The 21,139-nt window shown below is 39.0% G+C and overlaps 3 protein-coding genes across 3 annotated transcripts; 1 reads left to right on the top strand and 2 right to left on the bottom strand.

Moving 5' to 3' along the window:
* Positions 1 to 4,229: 4,229 nt before the first annotated feature.
* On the bottom strand, positions 4,230 to 5,468 carry LOC141587201 (putative disease resistance protein At4g10780). The gene has a single exon (XM_074408651.1). The coding sequence runs from the start codon at positions 5,466 to 5,468 to the stop codon at positions 4,230 to 4,232; it is 1,239 nt and encodes a 412-aa protein (XP_074264752.1).
* Positions 5,469 to 9,801: 4,333 nt separating this feature from the next.
* LOC141610110 (uncharacterized) lies at positions 9,802 to 14,810 on the top strand. The gene is made up of 3 exons (XM_074428603.1): positions 9,802 to 10,477; positions 10,855 to 11,356; positions 11,656 to 14,810. The coding sequence occupies exons 1-3, from the start codon at positions 9,917 to 9,919 to the stop codon at positions 12,609 to 12,611; spliced, it is 2,019 nt and encodes a 672-aa protein (XP_074284704.1). The 5' UTR covers positions 9,802 to 9,916; the 3' UTR covers positions 12,612 to 14,810.
* Positions 14,811 to 16,091: 1,281 nt separating this feature from the next.
* Positions 16,092 to 19,242, bottom strand: LOC141587184 (mechanosensitive ion channel protein 8-like). Its single transcript, XM_074408629.1, has 5 exons — positions 17,723 to 19,242; positions 17,168 to 17,291; positions 16,806 to 17,099; positions 16,510 to 16,712; positions 16,092 to 16,380 (listed from the first exon to the last, which is right to left on the bottom strand). The coding sequence occupies exons 1-5, from the start codon at positions 19,240 to 19,242 to the stop codon at positions 16,092 to 16,094; spliced, it is 2,430 nt and encodes an 809-aa protein (XP_074264730.1).
* Positions 19,243 to 21,139: the final 1,897 nt, after the last annotated feature.

Raw genomic sequence — 21,139 nt, 5'->3', positions numbered from 1 at the left:
TCTTCTCTTGATCGCCAAAGCTTTAGATGATGCTTCTAATCAAGTTGCTTTGCAATTCTCAAAGCATTAGCATTCCACTTCTTAACCTTTTCCTTGCTAGGACCACCTCCTCATCCGAGTTCCCATCCGATAACACTTCATTCTCAATTAAATTCTCAACAACCTCATTGAACTCATCGAATTCATTCACCTCACCATTGTAGTCACCTCACCAAATTCATTCACCTCATCGATTCATTAAACTCATCATCACTTACAAAGATCATCCTCATCCTTATCATCATTACTTTCATCATCTCAGAAATCATCATCTTCATTACCAGGCTCATATCCAGGGTCATCACTCTCACTCAAGTCATCCCACTCAAAGTCTTCAATGACATTAATCCCAGCTTGATCTGCTTCTTCCTCATAAGTATCAAAGAAATCTACTATTCTAAGATCATTGCAATCATATGAGGTTTCACCATAATCTAAACAGCTGGTTTGTTTGGTTGGATTAGCTAGATCAGGAACTTCAGGAGTGTTTTTAGGAGTGTGTGTAGTAGATTTTTTTAGGAAGAAGTTCAGTTTGTGTGGTGTGAGAGAGGGCATTATCTTTTTGAGAGCATCTTTTTATAGATTCTTTTAGGGTTTTAGAAGTTGGAATTGAATATTGTGGTCCTTTTTTGTCCTTTACAGTATTCTTCCTCTTAGGGGTCAACTTTTGGGGACATTTGACTACAGTTGTTGTAGTGTGAGAGGGAGCAGAATCATTTATTAGGTTCATTAACTGAGGAACATCCTTGTCAAAAACAATGTAACACTCAACCATCCTACTACTTACCGCCTCTTTACAAATCACTCCAGCATCCTTATCATCCTCAGCTTTTTGCAACCCTACCCCAGGTTTCATGTAAAATATACCATCAATATTTCTCCTAAACCCGTCACACTTTTCAGCCTCCTCAAGAAGGGTAAACCAACATAACTCGTCTGGGTCAACACCCACTGTCCTAAACTGCCTACCAGTATACCCAAAACCATTTTCAGTTTTTTTAAAAGTACCACCATAAACAACTTCAAAGTAACATATTCCCATTGTTTAACCTAAATTAACATGAAAAATGAATCCATCAATGACCATAAACAATGACCATAAACAATCAATCAATTAATTGGATAATATGAAACTACAACTAAATCAATTAAATTAAAGCTAAATAAACACAAATTATTTCTATCAGTAATCAAATTAAGCAGATACAAAAATACAACAAATTAATTAAGTTTTCATGGGATAATATACTTACAGTTGTCATCTTTGAGATCCAGATTATGTTGTAGATGGGAAATCAACGTTCTACTGCAACGATTGAAAGATTGGTGACGAAGATCGCATGAAATTAGGTTAAGAAAGGGGGAGTGTGTTAGAGAAGATTGATGATGAGTATTTGTGACGAAATAAGAAAATGAAGAGTCAAATGTGGAGGTTAACAAAGGTTACCTGTTTAACAGGTAGCCCGATGACTAAAAGTGTTATGGGAAAGAGAGTGTTATTGTGAGGATTATAGTAGGTTAAATCAAAGTGTGGATTAATATAGGAAGGCACCCCATAGTTTGGATTATTCCTGTTAATTAATCCTTGATTTTATTATGCCAACCAATACATTCCTAGTAATCCTATCATAGTAAAAAGAGGTAGACATTGTAAATCTCAAGAATGAAAAGTTACATGAAACGACTGTAACTCCGCCAAATTTTCCGACGCAAATATGTGTTTGTTGTTGGGTATAGAGCAAAGTCGCTACGTGAAACAACGACATTGCTCTTAGATCTTACGTAGATACATTCATCACAAATAATAAAAAGGTTCCAAAATACCACCCTTTGCATTTGCAGAGCATGGATGGAATTTCAAATGCGCATTTCTCATTTTTCCTCAAACCAATTAAATACGGTATAGTTGTTGGATAGCTAAAGGCCTGAACTCCTATTTCCGGCGGCTCTCACTCAAAAATTTGTAATGGCGTAACTGCGTAAGACGTATTTCTCGTCAAAGTCAATGCACACAAAAATGACTCAAAACTGTTCTGTGATTTAAGTTGTATCAACCATTTCGAAATCATATCCAATTGTTACAAAACACGCTAAACAAAACTCGTATGATAGAGATTTGACAGCGCGAAATGAAATGACAAGCATGCCAGTTATTCAATAATCCAAATCCAAGGAGAATTTTGCTATAAAAAAGGGTCCACTAGTATTCTCTAAGGTAATTCTTGAGACACATCCTTCATGAGTGTCTTCACAATACGCACTGGAGACTGACAATAAGCGGAAGATATGGGACCAATATACGAAGAAGTGATCTTTCCATCTGACTTCTGTAAAAACCTAACACCAGACATCCAACAGTCACACTCATCATTGAAGTTATTCAACAGATGAGCACTATAAAACAGAGGAGAATAGCAAGATAGTGAATCTAGGTAATCGGTTAGTCTCACCTGTAAAAACGTCTCGCATAAGTTTTTGTGGTGTAATTTATCCACAAGATGTCAGATGTGCACTATAAAATAGAAGAGAAGAAAAAGAGATAAGGAGTCTTCTGTGAGAGTGTGAGACCAACCCATATCCTTGCGTATTGCTCGTTCGATTATAGGGTTAATTGGTTGGTCTCACGCTCTCATAGGCAGTGTTGGTGTGAATCACATCATTACCTTGGCATTTACTTGATTATCGTTTGATGTATTGTCCCAAGCAAACATCCAGTCAGAATCATTGTCATAAGCATTTTTGCCAGTGTAAACGATAGCTCCTCTTGAACCACTACGGCCAACCATAATGTCGTCATGCACGTGAGCAAACACACCCCACTGCCCATTCTCAACCGTCTTAGGATGTAACTCTTCACTGAGGTGCCCATTCCAATCCTTGTGCCCCGAAAAATGGATGGTTGACCCGGTGGCATTGTACAAGAGACATGTTGTGACAACTCCATTCCCATGTTTCATCTTTAGCCAATTCACATATTCACGAGCTTCAACATCCTTGCCACCTTCCGTTTCTCTATCGAATGCTGCAAATGCTAAATCTCTGACTGTTATCTGTGTTCTACTGGCATACTGTGGCATTTCCCTTACTGTCTTGTCAGTGATTGGCCTCCCAAATACAACATCTGTATCGGTTAATTTAGCTCTTAGGGTGGTTGTACATTCCTCCTCCTCTTCTTCTTCAATTGATATCATGTTTTCTATTATTTCTTCTGTGCACAAAGATTTTAGAAATGACCTCAGAAGAAACAATATAAATAAAAACACAGAATGATTATTCATTCTAAACACCAAAAATATTACTCCTTCGATATTTAGAAGTAGCCTATATTATTTGATATTCATCTCTGACAGCAATTTTTTTATCAGAATATCATCCCTAATTCTCCAGTTTCCCATCCATGTCCTCCTCTCTCACTCGTCCCCTTTATTTATCTCATTCATATCTTCCTCAACCAGCACATCGATGGTGCACCACACATGATGTACACAGTTCACAATCTTATACTCCCTCCGTCCCAGTCAATTGTTGTCCTTTGGTTTTGGCACAAAGACCAATGAAAGAGGAATGGACCAATTACTAAATGCCAAGTGGAACAAATTGAGTGTGAATGATCAAATTGTTCATCAAATTCATTCTTAAAATAGAAAGGACAACAACTCACTGAGACACCCTAATATGGAAAAGGACAATAAATGACCGAGACAGAGGGAGTATAATTTAGAGTTAGTGTCATACAATACATTCTTTCGCCTCCCCTCTCATTCTGCTACTTCCGTGGAGGGTGGTCTTGAACATTTGAAGATGTATTATAAGAATTCATAACCACATTTTCAATATCAATAAAAACCAAAATAACCCCAATCCGGCAATCTCTCAAAGGTTCCTGCATATGGCGAGATAAAGGGGTAGGATATACACAACCTTAATCCTGTGAGATACAGAAAGAGCCTGTTTTTGACTTTTTGTATGATCCACATTGATAATTGTGTCGAAAATTGCATCGAGGAACGATTGCTACTTCATTGTAGAAAACATAAAAAAAAATTAGCACGTCATTTTCTTTATTCCAACATTTTAAAATAACTCCCTCAAAAAAAACAATGCTACTAAAGGGGCTTTTTTTATCTGTTTTTTCAAATATCAATAGGGCAGAAAAAATACTGTAATTTTTATCATGTCGTTTGAGTAGTTTATGCAGAAATCCCACCAAAAACAATACTACCAACAGTTTTAACTAAACGCATTCTGAAAGCACAGAACTCCAAACTGCACATACCTTGTGAATTGGACATAGGCCTCTTCAAAGATTTAACAGCATTTGTCCAATCCAGAGCTGTCATTTTGCCAGCCATGTCGTGAGCCATTTTGACAAGGATAGAAGGTACACCACGACATTCCGCAACAAGTTCTTTGGCAAGATCGTAAATTTCAGGATTTGAATTAAAGGTGTCTTCGCCAGTTATATCAGAGAATAGTCTCCAAGAATCCTCAAGCCCCAGAGGTTCAACTTTAACAAGTTTTTGAGCACGCATTTGGCTACATATTTTCTCCATGTTTGTCGTAAATACTACCTTAGACATGTTTGAGTTTCTCAGAGGAACCCCTATTTCTGTGAGGCTAATTGACTCACAAATACCATCCAATAAAAGCACAAACTTCTTTGTCTTTAGCACATTCAAAATGTCTACTGCTTTCTCAGAAAGGCTTTTGCTCATCCATAGGTCCCCAGAAAACCCGATCTTTTTTCCAATATGACTCTGTATGTTCTCAAGCTTCAATTGCTTTGATATGGCGACCCAAATCACCAAATCGAAACTGGTTTCATTGCATATCTTGTTGTTGATCTGCATCAAGAGAGCAGTTTTACCTACTCCACTCTCACCAAACAAACCCACAATACCAACATCCTCATCCAACAGGTAGCTATAAATGCTGTCTAATTTCAGTTCCAAACCCAGAGTCGGTTCACAAGGAATCTCAACCAAAGCTTCTGGAAGTGCTATAGTAGCAACTTCCTTGAACTCCTTTCCCTGTTTTATTAGATCATCTACTTCCTTCAATCTTCTTACCACCTTTTTCCCGAACTTGTAACTAGAAACATAATTTGTTGAACAACAACCTCCAATGCACAGTTTTGCTATTTCGCGTTGGCGATTTTCCAACAGCCTTTTAATTTTGTCTATCTTGACGTCTACCCTTGAAAGCCACAGTTGTACTTGATCCAAACACTTCTTTCCCTGCCTCTCTTCGATGCTAATGCTTGTTATTTTATCTTTCTTTAAACTTCCCAATTCATGAACTGATGTCTCCAAGCGTTTAAGATTCTGCTCTAGTTCACTCACATACTCCCATTTTTCACCAATGCAATCCAGGCAGCGATTGACTAAGGCATCGCCGCATGAGAACTGTGTTTTGAAGATATTTCCCATAATGTTACACACAATCCAGAAGCAAACAGCGAAGTTTTTTTGCAATGATAAATGACCACAGATTAGTAGTCAACAGATAACAACAGAGAAAAATAAATGATATCAACTTGGATGATTCTCAAAACAATCATCGAAATTCAAATCAATATTGGAAATTGTTTAGACTCATTTGTGTTGATCACCAATTTCTCACTACTTCTGTAGACAACTTGCTTTGTGCTTTGAAAGCAAGAATGCAGAAGCATTCATTACAGGATCAAACACAAAGGTTAAGAACAAGTATACAAGCCAAAAGAAGAACCTGTAGTAAAATAAAGTTTAAGAAACACTGGATATAGCAAATAGCCATTTTTTTTGTTAAACAGAACCACTTGCAAATAATAAACTTTTCTAAAGGTCAAAGTACAATAAAAAACACCCACAAAAATAACTACTCCGTAGTTGTTAATAAACAATATATATTGCCCTTTCTTCTATAGGCAAGTAACCATCTTGATAATACATCATCAATTGTTGTGAAATCCCATAGGTCAAGGGTTTAACTCTTTGAAGATTCGTACGGAATGCTAAGAAGACATTACTTGTTCCAAGTCAAGGTGCACAAGCTGCCAGGAATATAACATACAGAAAACCGCCAGAACTAGTTTAACTAGGCGCATTAGACAAAAAGGTACTTCTGATCAGATGAAGTCGGCATGAACATGACAAATGGCGTATGGCGAGCGCTATAAGTAAACACTAGGGGAAACCTTCGTGGACAAGTGTTGAGGTCTCTTCCCATATGTTTGTGAGGGGGATTGACCAACATCGGTAGAATAATAGTGAAGGGACTAGCTTATAAGTAAGTGGGTTACTCTTCCTATCACCAATTGGTTTTAGGATGGAACCTCACTTGCTTGTGAGCCGGTCTCATGCACCCAATTCTATAAGCCCGATGTTGAGGACTCAACAACAAGTTTGACCATAGCAAGCCGTGATTAACCAGTGCCTTCTTCAGCTCATTTATGTTCAAACATAATAAGCTGATATGTAGATTTATCACCAAATATTCGTACCAGAAAAATAAAAAAATCTACCATTTTAATTTTTCACAAATTTCTTTACCATAAGGGTGTGTTTGGATAGCAAAAGTGGAGGGAAAAGGAGGGGAGGGGGAAGGAGGGAAGGGGGAATGGAGTGTGGTTGTTTGGATACAATTTCCCTCCAAATCTTGCCTATTGTGGAGAGATTTTGATTAGGCTTGGAGGAGGGAAATTGGATCCCTTTATATCTCTCCCCCTGCATTTCCCTCCACCCTCATTTGCTATCCAAACAAGGAATTTCAAATCCCCTACTCTCCCTCCCTTTCTTTTCCCTCCAAATACCTCAATCCAAACACCCTAAGTAAAAGCTACGGAGTAAATAGCAAACGACCAATGTGACGAGACGGCACTATATTCTCATCGAGAAGATGAATAAACAACAATGAGTTGATGACATAAAATTATTTGAAAAAAAATACACTTTAGTTGCAGCCCTGTAGCAAGAAATGAATTTAACAAAGATTTATGACAATTACACATCAATCCAATTTACAAATACTCTGTACAATACACCAATCAAAAGAATGTCAACTCTCCAAAAAACCGTTTCAAGTCCAAACGAGACAAATTTATATTTTCCATAGCAAAATCAACTTCTCTAAATATGTAATTCTATAATCAAATATATACGTCAGGCCTTCTTTGGATATCAAAATACGATGAATGGGAGGGGAGGGAGAATGAGAGAAAGAAAGGAGAGGGGAACGGAGGACGTGATTTTCCTTCCAAATCTTTCGTCTGTTGGAGGGGATAGATCGGCTGGGACCAGGAAATGGCTAATTTCCCTTCCCTATGAATCCCTCTACCTCCATTATGCTACCTCCAAATCTTTCAATCCAAACACATCCTTAATCAATTAGGGTGTGTTTGGATAGCGAAAGTCGAGGAAAAGGGAGGGGAGAGGGAAGGAGGGAAGAGAAAGGGAGGTAAGGGAAGGAGAGGGCAACTGGGGAATGGGTGTTTGGATAAGTTTCCTTCCAAATTTTACCTATTGTAGAGAAATTTTGATCCCTCTAAATCTCTCTCCCTCCATTTTCTCCACCCTTATTTGCTATCCAAACAAGTGATTTTAAATTCCTACTCCCCCTCCATTTCTTTTCCCTCCAAATCACTTAATCCAAACACACTCTTAGTCTCCCATAAAACTGTTTTACGCAAATTTTGTGCAAAACGGATCCACAAACATAAAACCCATAATTGTATTAGTACAAACGGAAAACAAAACCAAAATAAAAAACAGTTGCCAAATATTCATTCCACACAAACTCTTGTGTCAATTATAATCATTACTTTTTAAAGGAATTCATTAAATTAAACTAGTTTAAAATATTAAAAGAATTACCGGCTAAGCTCATAGTGTATACTGTCAGATTAACCACCGCCGCATACTTATCTCTCTTCCAACTTGATCCACCACCGCATGTTCCGCCGTAACTTAGCCAGACTGCTGGCGGTACTTTGGGGTGGTTCTGCTTTCTCTTTACCATTTGGTGTGCGACTTGTGTTGTTTAATTCCGTTAATTTGATATGCGATTTTTTTTTTAATTAAAGGGCGTTCATGTGTAGTTAGTGTTGGATAATAATGCGAGTCAGCTCGGCCCGATGCGTCCCCAATCTCCCCATCAGCATTTCTAGGACCAAAACCCAACCCGCGCCCCTACCAGGGTTGGACTAGGGCCAAAGATTTCCGGCCCAACCTTCCTTGGCCGGTAAAAATCGAAAAGGGGACACGGGCCAGACAATATGGAGACAAAACAGCCCGGCTCAGCCGATCGTCTTCAATGCAATGTCAGGCTATTTAGGTATCACCAAAACGGACATAAACACAGACACGAACATATGACACGACATCCCATGAAATTTAGGATACGGGACACGTTATTTAAATTTAAAAAAAAAAAAAAATATTTATAAACGTTCGATTTTATTTTTATAAAAATATTTGATATTAAATTTAAATAAGTGAAAGTCAAACTTGGCCTTGAATCCTTGATTAGAACTCGTTTTCATTTCCCAGCTAAACCAATATTCTAATCAATCTCTTTCGGCGATTCATTTCTCATCTAAAGAATACCATTCACCTTAAATGATGTCCAAATACCAAGGACACGCGTATGACACGTGCCAAAATACCAAGGACACTCGTCAGACACGGGACGGTTGATTAAGAGAAATGTTCGTACTACCTAGCAGGCCATTAAACGGCAGCCCAGCCCGACCTAGTGTCCAACTCTATGGGTAGTTGTATGTTTTGTCATTTTGACACCGTGTAATTCTTTTTGTTTATTTGTTGTAAATAGAGCAACTAAATAAACAAATTTTTTCATTAATTAATTTTTTAATTGAAAGAAACAATATATGTTAGCACCATATTACTTTATTTTGATTTATTATGAACAATAATGTATTAATTGTGACTAATTTGAAACTTGGGTGTGAGGAGTGTTATTTTCGTGTTCTTGTACATTATCTACCTTGTATGCATTGAACCCAATTTTCTCCAGAGTTGAAAAGGCCCCTAGCTTTATGTGGGGCAGTAGGCATGAGCTTTTTCTTCCTCTTTTCAGAAAATCTTTCCTTTATGTAACCATAACCATAGGTCCCCATACTGGAACTCCTTAGCTAGCTCTGGATCATTTGTTCCACCTTTTTCTTGCATTAGCTGATTTGCCTTGCTACGTGATCGTAGATGTTGTAAGTTTTATTGGCTAAAAATTGCTGAAATAAAACAAAATGACCGGAAAAATCGATCAGATAATCTGAATTTCATGGTGGAATTATATATGGCGATGATGCCCAAGACCACAAGAGTTGTAGCACTCCGTCGTATTTTTTTGTGTGTAACAAACTAACAATTCATTTGCATGGTATGGGACATGAGTCCTACATCAATCGTGTACTCGTGTGGGAGGCTTGATGTGGGATGTATATAAAATTGGGCTTTAACATCCTTTGAGCTAGCTTTTGGAGGTGGGTTCTCTATACCAGGTATCAGAGAACACCACCACCTACTGCATCCTCGGCCCTATGGTGACGTTGGTATTGCAGTGTTCGCCCGGGGCTAGACAGTAATGAGATATGGTCAATATTATGCAATATTCTGAGACGATGATTATGGGAAATATATTCTGTAATTAACTGTATTATTGTATTACCTATAATTAGTTATTTTGTTACCTTTTATTTAGGAGATTATATTGTGTAGGTTGTATATATGAAGGAGTCTTGTATTACGTTGATTCATTGAATAACAACATAATCATTCATCATCTTCCTTGTTCTCAATTTCTTTATGGCACCAGAGCAGGTTCATTAATTTTCCAAATATTCAACAAATTTAACAAATTTATTTATCCATCATTCATCATGACAAAACCTGATGGAAGCAAACCAGAGCAAATTTCTCCTTGCTCACCTTTATATTTGCATCCTAGTGAGAACACAAATCTCTCACTTGTTTCAAAGAAATTTAATGGCAAGAATTATGACCTTTGGGCCGACGCGGTCAAAACCGCTCTCGATGCAAAGAATAAATTATCCTTTGTCGAGGGCCATGTGAAAAGGCCAGTCTTGTCCAAAGGCCAAGAAGAAACGCTAGAAGCGGTGGCATGGCGACAGTGCAATGCCATGTTAAAATCATGGATACGATGTTCGATTGAAGAAGATCTCCATGCAAGTATCAGTTTTGCTGGAACCGTGGCAGAAATTTGGAAGGAATTACGAGACAGTTATTCCACTGGGAATGCTCCACGGGTCCATCAATTGAAAGCGGAGTTGGCTGATTGCAAACAAAAGAAAGACCAATCCGTCACGGATTATTATACCAAAATGAAGATGATTTGGGACGAGTTAGCAAATTATAGCAAGGTACATCCATGTACCTGTGGAGCAGCAGAAGGAATTCGCAAAGAAAAAGAAGATGAGAAGGTGCACCAGTAAGAGGATTATACATCTGATGTATTACCTCCAATTCTATAGTTTTTGAGTATTCTAATCAAGTTTTTGAGTTTTATTTTAAAGTTTTCGAGTTTTACATAAAGTTTCTGAGTTTATTCACTTAAAAATTAAGCTCTAAAAAATTACAATAAAACTCAAAAATATTACATATTAGTTTAGTTAAATTTGAGTTTTGACGGAAAAAATATTAAAATCTAACTTATAAACTTTAATATGCTCAAAGAAATATACATATGCTCAAAAACAAATAAAGTTTGAGGCAATAAGCTCAAAAAAAATACATATATGCTCAAAAAATAAAAAAAGTTGGATGTAGTACATCCGATGTATGTTCCTTTTTCTCGAAGGTGCACCAATTTCTTATGGGCCTCGATAATAGTCTTTATGGGAACATTCGTTCCCATTTATTAATGGATGATGAGATCACATCCCTGACGAGAGCTTATTCACTGGTTCTTCGCGAAGAAAGCCATAGGGCTGCCACAGCGGAAAAGGATGACGCCATTGAGGGAGCCGCAGCCATGGCAGCGAAGGTCTCAGATGGTGCACCAAAGGGTCGAAGCAATACCGAGAAGAAAGATGACAAAGAAATTTTCTATTGCACCTATTGTCAAAAACCTTGGCATACCGAGGAATATTGCTGGAATAAACCCGAAAATCAAAATCAAGGTCGAGGAAGAGGTCGTGGACGTCGGGGACGCGGCCGTGGAGGCAGAAGACACTATGAACGTGCAAATGCAGCAGGTGTTAGCGGAGGAGATGTGACAGGCCTGGGATTAACAGCAGAGGAGGTCCTTCAGTTTAGAGCCATGATTGCCAACAAAGGTGAAAGTAGCTCGAAAGACAAAGGTACGAAAATTAATTGTGAAAGTTGGCTCCTTGACACAGGATGTTCGCATCATATGACTGGAAGGCGAGATTTGCTTGAAAATATAGAAAAAAAAAAAAAAGCAACCTCGACAGTGGGGCTGCCAAATGGTTCCCACATAGCTGCGTGTGAGCACGGGACAGTGACCATAAATTCTAATTTTGTTTTGAAAGACGTTCTTTATGTTCCCACGTTACAATGTGATTTAATTTCGGTTCAACAATTAATTCGTGAAAACAATTGTTTAGTGACTTTTTACTCCGATCATTGTGTTATACAGGACCTCTCTACGAGGATTATGATTGGACGGGGGAGCATAAAGACGGGGTCTATTATTTAAGAGGACAAGGAAAGGAATCTGCAGCGAAAGTCGAGGCAAGTGGAGATGCAAAACTTTGGCACAAAAGACTTGGACATCCTTCTAGTAGTGTGTTACCCCTTTTCTCTAGTTTAATTGGTTTGAATTTATGTTGGAATTCTAAAGACGTTTGTGATTCGTGTTGCCGTGCCAAGCAAACACGGTCAAGTTTTAAGTTGAATAAGAAACGGAATGATTTTTTATTTGGTCTTATACACTGTGATATTTGGGGGAAATATAGTGTGAAAAGCTTAAGTGGGGCACAATTTTTCCTTACCATTGTGGATGATAAGAGCAGGGCAGTTTGGGTCTATCTTATGCGTGAGAAAAGTGAGGTAAATCAATTACTAATTAATTTCTGCAATATGGTGAAAACCCAATTTGGAAAACAAGTCAAAATTGTTCAAAGTGACAATGGGTCGGAATTTCTTTCGGGTCCATTGAAACAATACTACAATGAAAACGGAATGCTTTTTCAAACTAGCAATGTAGACACCCCACAACAAAATGGTAGGGTAGAGCGAAAACATCGCCACATTTTAGAAAAAGCTAGGGCACTCCGTTTTCAAGGTAATTTACCTCTTGATTTTTGGGGAGAATGCATTGTTACCGCTGCGTATTTGATAAATCGAACCCCCACACATGTGTTACACGGCCAAACTCCATATGAAGTTTTATACGGAGAGCGACCCATACTTGACTCAATTCGAGTATTTGGTAGTTTGTGCTATGTTCATAACAAGGAGAGACCGAAAGACAAATTTAGTGAGCGAGGGAAACGATGTATTTTTATCGGATATCCATCTACCAAAAAGGGATGGAGGGTATACGATCTTAAAACAGGGGCTGTTTTCGATTCAAGAGATGTGATATTATAAGAGGATGTATTTCCGTTTAGCGACATCCGTGATGAGCACACAAATAGAGAGCCTGTTTGTCACGAAAAACAGGAACATGCAGCCTTTCCAAATGATGATGCAGCCTTTTCAGACGAATATGAATTTGATCCAAACGAAATTCAACATGAAACAGAAACTAGTGGACAGCCTGATATTGAACAGGAACAATCAGATGGTGAAACCATCACTGAGAATGCGGACAATACCGCTACTTTTGTACCTATGGGAAGAGGAGCTCGCGAAAAATTTGAGCCGGCATGGAAGAAGGATTACTTGTGCAAGTCGACAAGGATAATAGACCCCCCAAAGACAGTCCCCTCGTCGCAAGCTTCATCCAAACAAAGAGGTACTCGTTATCCTTTGAGTAACTATGTCACTTATAATTGTTTTTCGAAAAATCACAATTGTTTCTTGAGCAAGATTGATGCAGTGGTTGAGCCACAAAAATATAGTGAAGCTGCTGGTATACCCGAATGGAGAGAAGCCATGTTGAAAGAGTATCAAGCACTTGAGAGCAATGGTACGTGGAATGTTGTTGAATTGCCAAAAGGAAAACGGCCTATCGGATGTCGATGGATCTATAAGGTCAAGTACAATACGGACGGAACCATTGAACGTTATAAGGCACGGTTAGTTGCTCAAGGGTATACCCAAATTGAAGGATTCGATTATCACGAGACTTTCGCTCCGGTGGCAAAAATAGCAAGTGTAAGGTGTTTACTTGCAGTGGCATTAGCAAAAAATTGGAGTATAGCACAATTAGATGTGAACAATGCTTTTCTCCACGGGGATTTAAATGAAGAAGTTTACATGAGAATGCCGCCGGGATTTGATGACAGTGGCTCGAATAAGGTCTGTCAGTTGCGAAAAAGTTTGTATGGCTTGAAGCAAGCTTCGCGAAATTGGTTCGAAAAATTGACCACATCGTTGACAAGGTATGGCTTCCACCAATCATTGGCTGATTACTCACTCTTCACTTACAATAAAGATGGAATTTTTCTTGGCATATTAGTTTATGTAGACGATATGATAATTGTGAGTAATAATGTCATAGCTAGTACTCGTCTAAAGAAGTTTTTGGACCAAAGTTTTGGAATAAAAGACCTTGGAAAATTAAAATACTTCTTAGGCATTGAAGTTGCGGAAGGTTCAAAGGGGATGTTTATTTGTCAACGAAAATATGCGATAGATATTATAAAAGAAGTGGGTTTGGAAGGTGCAAAGCCAATTGATACTCCTATTCAGCCGAAGCATAACTTGGCTCTAGCTGAAGGGGAGCTTCTACATGATCCCAGGAAATATAGAAGATTAGTTGGGAAGTTAATTTATTTGACTATTACGAGACCCGACTTAGTTTATGCCGTACATATTTTATCTCAATTCGTGCATGCTCCTAGGCAGGAACATTTGGCAGCCGTGTATAAGGTAATTCGTTACATTAAAGGGGGGCCAGGACGAGGGATAATTATCAATCGTAATTGTGATTTACAAGTACGAGGTTATTCGGATTCCGATTATGCAAAATGCCCTCTTACTGGGAAGTCTATTACTGGATATTTTGTTTGCCTTGGAAATTCACCGATTACATGAAGAGCAAAGAAACAAACTACTGTTGCGAAATCAACGGCAGAAGCGGAGTATAGGGCTTTAGGGGCTGTGACGAGTGAAGTGTTATGGGTAAAATCTTTTTTGAAGTCATTAGGAGTAGATCATGTCAAGCCAATGACACTCTTGTGTGACAATCAAGCAGCCCTACGAATCGCCAAAAATCCGGTGTCGCATGATCGAACCAAGCATATCGAAGTGGAATGCCATTTCATTCGACACCATATTATGCAGGGGACGGTAAAGACGTTTTTCGTAAGAAGCAAATACCAGATAGCCGACCTTTTTACCAAGGCCTTGGCCGGATTTGCGTTCCGATATCTTCAAGGCAAGTTGGGCATTGGGTCACCGGATGCTCCAACTTGAAGGGGAGTAATGAGATATGGTCAATATTATGCAATATTCTGAGACGATGATTATGGGAAATATATTCTGTAATTAGCTGTATTATTGTATTACCTATAATTAGTTATTTTGTTACCTTTTATTTAGGAGATTATATTGTGTAGGTTGTATATATGAAGGAGTCTTGTATTACGTTGATTCATTGAATAACAACATAATCATTCATCATCTTCCCTGTTCTCAATTTCTTTAGACAATTCTAGCACACAGCAGGGGCGTCTTTGAGCCCGTGCGGGCCGCGCGGCTGCACAGGGCCCCAAAATTTTTAGCCCAGAAAACCAAAGTAAAATAAGGATAAATAAACTTTGGGCCTTTAAAAACTCATTGAAAGCTAGTGTCTTGGTGGTTAGTAAGTAGATTTTTAAACACAAGACTCAAGTTCAAAACCCAATACCAACATTTATGTCTTTTTTTTCATTGTTTTTATAAAACAGTTTCGTAAAATGTTATATAGGGCCCCTTTTTTTCATTGTTTTTATAAAATAGTTTCGTAAAATGTTATATAGGGCCCCATCTTTAGATTTCGCACAGGGGCCCCGAAAACTCCGAGACGGCCCTGGCACACAGCTCGCTGCAGGTGGTGCTGGTATTGAAGTGTTCGCTCGGGGCTAGAAGGTTCTAGCACAAAGCCAACAGACGAGGACACCTGGTTGCGAAAGCGTGGTGGAATGTAACGATTCATTTGCATGGGATGGAACATGAGTCCCACATTGGTCATGTGGGAGGCTTTTATATTGGACTCTACCACCCCTTTGAGCTAACTTTTGGGGTGGATTCTCCGAAGATCTACATCAGCATGTCTAAAACTCATTTGGACTAGTGAAGGTGAAATTGTATATGATGTAATTTAGAATCATTTTATCATGCATGTGATTAAATAATACATTACACAAAAATAATCCCGTTATTGCAATGAATATTAATACCAATAATTTGAATCTCAATTATATACAAACAAGCCGATGAGAAATCCAATTGCATCCAAACCGGCGCATAACCAAAAAGCAATTATTAGTGATATGGCATTTGCACTATAAATAAGACCAAAGTACAATACATCAACGGAGATATAAACAACCAATTGATACACTCACACAACTACACCCATAATAAACATATAAACGGCCCTAACTCACCTCGTAACGCGTCGTATTTATACCAAAGCCCAAAAACATGGTCGAAGTGTAACACGTCTTCCACTCAATAACGGATCTTGGAGCAAAAAATAAGGGTATAGCCAAGGTCTAGACCCCTAACCTCCGCGTTATATATTAACCACTCAATCAATGAAGCTAGGGAGGCCGTCCTTTGTGCCCGTCATTTGTTTACCTTTGATTAAAATACTCTTCTCAAAAAAAAAAAAAGTAAACAAATAATTGGGACGAAGATAATATATTGAAATACATTATGACCTTTAGAAGTCACCAGAGGTCGGACTTCCACCTATGATCATCTCGCGCACAGAGTCCAGTTAGATGGTACTCTGTCGGAAACTATAGCCGGCATGTTTCTGACATTAACGTCTGTGGGTAACATCCGGTATTCAATATTAAGGTCCCTGAAGATCCTGATCATCTCTTCAACAAGATGGCTTCTCCTAGCCCACCTTTCTCCCATATTTTGATAGTTCATTGTATGATACACCCATACCGTTATCTTTATTCTGTTCATGTCTTCTACGTCTTTCATTATTACCTTCGGCCCTGGGTACCACTGCTCTTTCCTATGTTCTATGTACCTGCCACATTGCACAACCTAAGATCAGCATTGTGAAATAGGTGATCAGCATTGTGAAATAGGTAACATTACATGAACCATGTAGTGAACATTGTCGTTCTGGAGAAATGATGCTACGTAACATCCTAACCTTGTTATTCTTTCTTTCATAAGAGAGATCTTTTCCACAGGAGTCGAAATGTGGACGGACAAATCAATGGTTTCTCGCATATCAGGACTCCGATAGTAGTTACTGATTGGTTTGGTTGCAAGCACACTATTCGGGTAAATGACTTTGTGGTTGTCGAATTTGAGAAAGACAGTAGTCAATATGTTCATCTCCTCCACAACCATCTACGAACAAAACACGTCAGACAAAAAATATCAGACTTTTGAGGGAAATTACTCGAATCAGAAGAAATGTACATAGGACGAGTGAAAGTCTACCTGAACTCCTTCGATTTCACAACGATCACCTACATCAAACGGATGCATAAAGAACAGAAAGACGATTGCTTCAAATGTAGTCTTACAAGTGTTACCGAACATAAAGGCCAACACAAGAATTTGGGAGCTCACAAAGACAAAGAAATGAGTAACCGGAACACCCAAAATCAGAAGCCAAATGATGATCACAGCAATACCAACAAGGATATTCACCAAATGGTGAAGCTTGTTTACGGCTGTCTTTGTATCATTGAGAGAAAGCGCAAGAGCTCTCCTTTCTGTAAACACATTAACCTAAGAGACAGATGTGTTACGACATTGATAGCTAATTAAACAAGAGATCGCGCAATATGATCACTTACCACCCAGTTCTTAAGTGCCCGTTTGCTAATGCCTTTACCGTCACCAGCTCCTTCAAAGAGAAGCATTGTTCTGCTTGCCTTCTCTTCTCTTAAGAAACGCATCAAATCCTCCTTATAGATATGCCTAGACCAAACAACACGGAAAAGACGACATTAATTACCAGATTGTAGAGTATTTTACTGTCTGCAGTTCGTGTTAAGTCTAACAACATATATTTGTCCATTTTCTTAAATATTCTTGATTGTGATTTATGAAAACTTCGTCAATCTCAAATTTATTGTTAAGATGTCAAGACTTGCTTAGGGAGACTCATTGGGTAACCAAGCTGGAGCACACATAGAGAAGCTAACAGGGCAGCGGATTTATTGGCCAACAGAGGGGTGAATTCTAGCACCACTCCAACGCACTTAGACGTACCTTTTAATGATTTACGTACTGTCCTTCGGGAGAATATATTTGGGGTAGCTATTCCCCGTGTAATAGCAATTAATTAATTTTCGGGGCTTAGCCCCTCTTTAGCACCCAAAAAAAAGGGAATAACAAAAAGAGATTACCTAGAGCCCGGCTTTGCGACATTAGTGAAAATCTTCTTAGCAGCAGCTTTCGCTTCCTTCTCACTACGAATTTGCATTGCAGTATCATCCTCCATTCTCGGATCAAGATGATCGTCGAGAGTAGACAAAACTCCTTTCCTCACAGATCTCATTAACTTCTTCATATTCCAAGCAGATACATTTTTCTGATTTAGCCTATGAAGATGATCAATACTAATACTAGAATCATCTGTCTGTTCATGTCTCTTACTAGACATCGGACTTTTCCCAATTCGAGGGCTCTTCCCGCTCAATGGACTCTTAGGTAAGCAATTTTCCCGAATATGAGCAGGGATATGAACCCCAGCATTTTGAAGCTTGGTAACCTCGCTCATAACCCTAGCCTCCTCCTCTTGAATCTGCTGAAGTTCAAGATAAGGCGGTCTAGACAGCGTCTCAATAACATATTGATTAAACAACGCGTCCTGAATCCTATCAAAGAACGCGGTCACATGGAAATTCAAAGCGAGCACCTTAAGCAACAATGTCTTGATCAACCACAACAATGTCGCAACCATAAAACAAATCAAAATCTTCGTCACATAAGGTAAGACTTGACTTTTCGTCTCCTTCTCGATATTTTTATCTAAGATCAAAATCCATGCTAATAAAGCCCACCCTAACCACAGAAACTTCTGCACGGAACTCCTCAATCCGTAAACAAAATACAAAACCCGCTTTCTGAGCAAGAAGTTCCTTTCAATGAAGAACACCACAATCCTAATCAACCAACCCGAAACCAACCCGCCACAAATCAATACCAAACCCATGACTTCCCATTTCCATAATTGCATACCCCACATAGTTTTACCCCGCCATTTACGAATCACCAAACTACATACCAAAGCGGCGACAATCAAAATTAAACAAACCCATTGAACGACAAAAAAAATCGAAATTTTACCCTTTTTATAGTCCTCAGGTAAATCATCATCAAAGGGATCATCTTCTTCAATCTCCATACTCTTCCCTAACATCCCAGACCGGTTCTCAACCCGACCAGACCGCTTATCCACAACGGGAGGCGGGTCCATGAGCCGGGACTTGCTCTTCATCTTCATCAAACCCGACTTAGTACTCTTCTGCTGAAACGACGCGTTTGAAGTACACTGCACTACATGATCCCCTTCTTTACCGAAATGTTGTCCATCTTCACTGACACTACGCCTTCGAACCAACTCACCATCTCGCTCGTAAACCGGGGTCAAACTCGGGTTTCCTTTCCCTCTATGCTTCTGAAAATCAAATTCATCTGAAACGTCATCGTCTTCATCATCACCACCATCACTACTACCGCTATTACTACCCTTTTTCACACCTTTTCGCGGCATAGGGGCAGAGTTGTCAAAATCATAACTCGCTTCCCGCCATATTCTCTGACTCTCCAATGGAGACTTGGCAAAAGAAATATCTTCGCTGGGATCAATCTTAACAGAGAAACCCGACGTAGGATCCCCAGGTGGTGCCGGTGATTTTGACATGGGTTTTTACTTGTTCTCAACTTTTTTTTAAAGGCCAGACTACTGGCCACTATTATACCTCCGTCTTAACCACCAAGATTTTATTCTCGAGTAGTGAATTGGAATTTAGTTGCCTAGAGATAACCAATTGCACCCGTTAAATACTTGTTCTATTAACTAATCAACTAATTAATTAATACTCGTACGGCGACGGATTAATTAGTAATTAAGGTGATGATGGGATGTCAGAGATGAATTAACATAAGTTGAGTTGAAAATGAATAAGAAAGATGGAGAGATTAGATTGGTGGATTAATTAAAATAATGATTAAGAAGTGAGTAAAATGGTGAAAAATAATTTAAATAATGGTGAGGTGGAAGTACGATAGAGACAGAGTGAGGATTTGGCGGGGAGGCGGAGAAAAGAAATAGGGACGGTTTTTAAATATTCGTTTTTTATTTTCTGTTATGATGTACACGTGGGATGTGGATTAACGACTTTTTGGGCTTGTTGTTCACTCAAATAGTTGATATAAGCCCAGTGAAGACAAGTCTCTTAGATTTGGCCCAGCTCACACAAGTAGCGATAATTGTAAGTAGGGCTGGTTAAAGCTCAAACGGGTGGGCGGGCTTGGCCTGATCCGGGCAAGGAGGGGCGGAAAAGGTTAGTCTGGGCACAACTCGGGTGAGGGAACGGGTTGGGCCGAGTTTGGCGGAGGCGGACCCAAAACCGTCCCGAGGCAGGGTCAAGGGGCGGGCCTAAGGTGGGTCAGCATTAGGGTGGGCTAAGGACGGCTGGGCCGAATAGATAATGCTGGACTCGGGCATGGCCATGGGTAAAGGAGGGGTCGAGTCGGGCCTAAGGTGGGTCAACCCTTCCTGTTGACCATCTCTACTTGTATAGGAAGAGATTTCAACACTTTATGAGTTGTCGCTTACGTACTCATGTGTATTATATATCACCCCCCTTATTTGGGGATATTTCGCACTAGATGGTTGAAGTTACTCCGCTACATATTTAGTTAGCCCCCGAAGCATTCTATCGATGCAATTCCATATACCACAATGATACTTGGGATTGTCTGAACAAATGATACTTGGGATTGTCTGAAAAACCATCTTAACTCCCAAAGCGAATCATTGACTTTGATACCACTTGTTTAACCCTGGCAAGTCGGTAACATACCTATATTGAATCAAGAATAGTAGACTACTCACAAGTGAAGCAAAATTTCACTCTAAACCTTATTGGTCATAAGATTAGCCGTTATACAAACGAATTTCAGTATCACTCTCTCGCATTCAAAATGTAAGGACTAAATAAACAAACGACCCCAGATAAAACATGTAAGATGATGGTACCTAGACTTGTTACTATCTGATTTTGTCCTAACATCGTCCACCGAAAAAATGTCCTTTTACACAGAAAACATCTCAACAATAATGTATACTCAATTCACTTGATTTTGAAAATGAGTAAAAAGAAAAGAAGAGAAAAGACAAAACATTAAATTACCTTTCGTTTCCACGAGGGAAGAAACAGGAAGAACCCAACAACATAAATGCTATTAGCATAAGAAGATAAGTAATGCAGCTAGAGGTAAAAGTAACAGTACGTAGGATGGTAGTAATAACAATACTACAGAAGGTAACGAAAGGGGGGCAAAGAGACGTTACATTGTTGTAACTTGGGCTTTAAATAACCCAAACCAGCAACCAACGGCCACTCTTCTTTCCTTTTTCTCTCTCACCAGATTCCCTTGTTACTGTTTCTGCTATTAAGTACCACCCATATTTGTGTAGGACAATAGTAATGGAAAACGCTCAAGACATATATTAACTAGCTTAGTTGATAAAGTCGTGAGATGTGATGGTGGTTATTAATAGGAATAATTATAATAGTTTTTGGTTGGGATGG

The sequence above is a fragment of the Silene latifolia genome, chromosome 1 (assembly GCF_048544455.1).
Source record: "Silene latifolia isolate original U9 population chromosome 1, ASM4854445v1, whole genome shotgun sequence".
Taxonomy (NCBI): Eukaryota; Viridiplantae; Streptophyta; class Magnoliopsida; order Caryophyllales; family Caryophyllaceae; genus Silene; species Silene latifolia.
The sequence above is the reverse complement of the archived record's forward strand: the minus strand, read 5'-3'. Positions and strand labels throughout refer to the sequence as shown.